This window comes from Entamoeba histolytica, genomic scaffold (genome assembly GCF_000208925.1).
Source record: "Entamoeba histolytica HM-1:IMSS scf_1104750518645 genomic scaffold, whole genome shotgun sequence".
NCBI lineage: Eukaryota > Evosea > Mastigamoebida > Endamoebidae > Entamoeba > Entamoeba histolytica.
Window position 1 is genome coordinate 7157 of NW_001915260.1, and position 1959 is coordinate 9115.

A 1959-nucleotide genomic window follows, 5' to 3' on the forward strand; every position below is an offset into this window, starting at 1 on the left:
CATTCTTCACGTGATAATGCCATAGTTGTTTTAAATGGATATTCATGGAATGGTCTTGGTAAATATGTTTCATTTCCAAGTCCAGTTCTATAAAGAAGTTTAGTTTGGAAATCAATATATTGTTGTTCAAATAATCCACATTTAACAATAATATCTCTTACTCCATCTGCTGTAATTTTAAGATTATCATCTGGCCATGCTACAGCAAAATCAACTAAAAGTACTTGTCTTCTTCTTGTAGCCCAATAATAAACTCCTCCTGCAATTAATCCAAGAACAATTACAAATCCAACAATAAGAACACATTTATTATTTTCTACAAAAATTCCATTACTAACATCAAGGAAACTATACCATGTCTTATAACTTATATAAAGAATTATCAATGGAATTGAATATAATATAGTAGTTACTGTAAAATCAATTCCTTTAGTTAAAGGTGATCCTCTATTAACATTAGTTTTTAATGATGGTAAAATTTCATTTTGTTCTCCAATTTCTTTTGGATACCAATAATCTTTTAAACTTCTTTCTTTATCTTGTTCACAAGACATTGAACTGATTGTTTTTAAGATAATAAAATGGTTTTTATTTAGATAGATTGTATTGAAAATGCGTAAAAGAGTAAATTCAGTGCTATTTCGCTTGAAAGAACTTGAAAACCCTATAGTTTATTTTTATTCCTTTTAGACCTTTTTTTGAAATTGTCTCTTTTTTGCTGTCAATTATCAGCTTGCTTCTTCTTTAATCGTTTCATAATTTTTTCAATATTATTTAGGGTTTCTAGTTTATTCTAATAGTTAGTAACTATTTATTATATTTTTATTGATTAGTTTTTATCTTTTGTTATTTTATTTTAGGTTGAATGCTTCATATTCTTTGTTTTTCAGTTCTTTTTAGTTTATCCTAAAAATACTTAACGACTTTTTGAAGTATTTAAAACTAAAAAAAATTCTGTTTATAGTGATTATTATTTTTGTGATATTTTTATTAATTTGAATATTATAATTTTGAAAATATAAATATCAATGTTTGAGGAATTTTTTTATTCTTTTATAAGTTTTATGACGTTATAGTTTATTTGAACCAAGAGGATTTTGTCATAATTATTTTTTGTAATAAATATTATATGACAATGTTACTAACTGAAGGAGTTTTATTTTAACTTATGTAATATCTCTTTTTTAAAAGAGTGTATAATGAGTTAAATGTGTGTTATAGTCAGACAATAAAAGTCTGGTTTTAAATTAGAATTTTTTTTATCAAATTCACTCAAACAATTTTAATCTTTCAAGGAAATATTAGTAAAAGAAAAATGTAAATAGAATCAAAATTTTTATTTTTAATATTTTGGTAATATAAAATCATTTATTCTTCCATATTCAAGTTTATTATATGTATTGTTTAGAAAAAAAAACATTTCTTATTTTTTATTTTTGTCATTAATTAAGATACTGTAAGTCATTACTAGGTATTGTTTTTATGTATTTTTTCAGAGAATTTTAATTTGGTCATAATTGGTTAAGGTTATTTTAAGGGATGTTATTCTATATTTAATATATTTGTTTTTTTTTTCATTTGTTAAATAGAACTATGTTTTAACTTAACATTATGTAACACTAACACAATTTGTAAAATATTAACAAAGAGGATAGGATATTTACAAAATAACCTCAAATTTTATTATTAAATACAATTCCTTTTTAATAAGAATTGAGACTGAATTTTAGGCTAAGTTAAAATAAATTTATTTAACTTTATTTTCTTTAAAAATGTTATTTTTTCAATTAAATGAATGTTTTATCATACCTGAAAATAATTAAAGAGAGATAGTAGAAATTAACAAAACACACTTATTTAAGTTATGTCAATATTTGTTTCATTGTAAAATAATATCAAGACTTCTTCAACAAAAGTGGAAAGATTCAATAAATTTAACCCAAATGACAAATGTTGATA

General features: G+C 22.2%; 1 protein-coding gene across 1 annotated transcript in view; it reads right to left on the reverse strand.

Annotated features, from left to right (window-relative positions):
- Positions 1 to 554, reverse strand: part of EHI_156710 (3-ketoacyl-CoA synthase 4, putative) — a gene marked incomplete at both ends in the record, with an annotated part of 696 nt that extends 142 nt beyond the window's left edge. Inside the window, one exon of the mRNA XM_001914233.1 lies at positions 1 to 554. This exon is cut by the window's left edge and continues 142 nt beyond it. Within this exon, the coding sequence (XP_001914268.1) occupies positions 1 to 554 (554 nt within the window).
- Between the last annotated feature and the right edge of the window lie 1405 nt (positions 555 to 1959).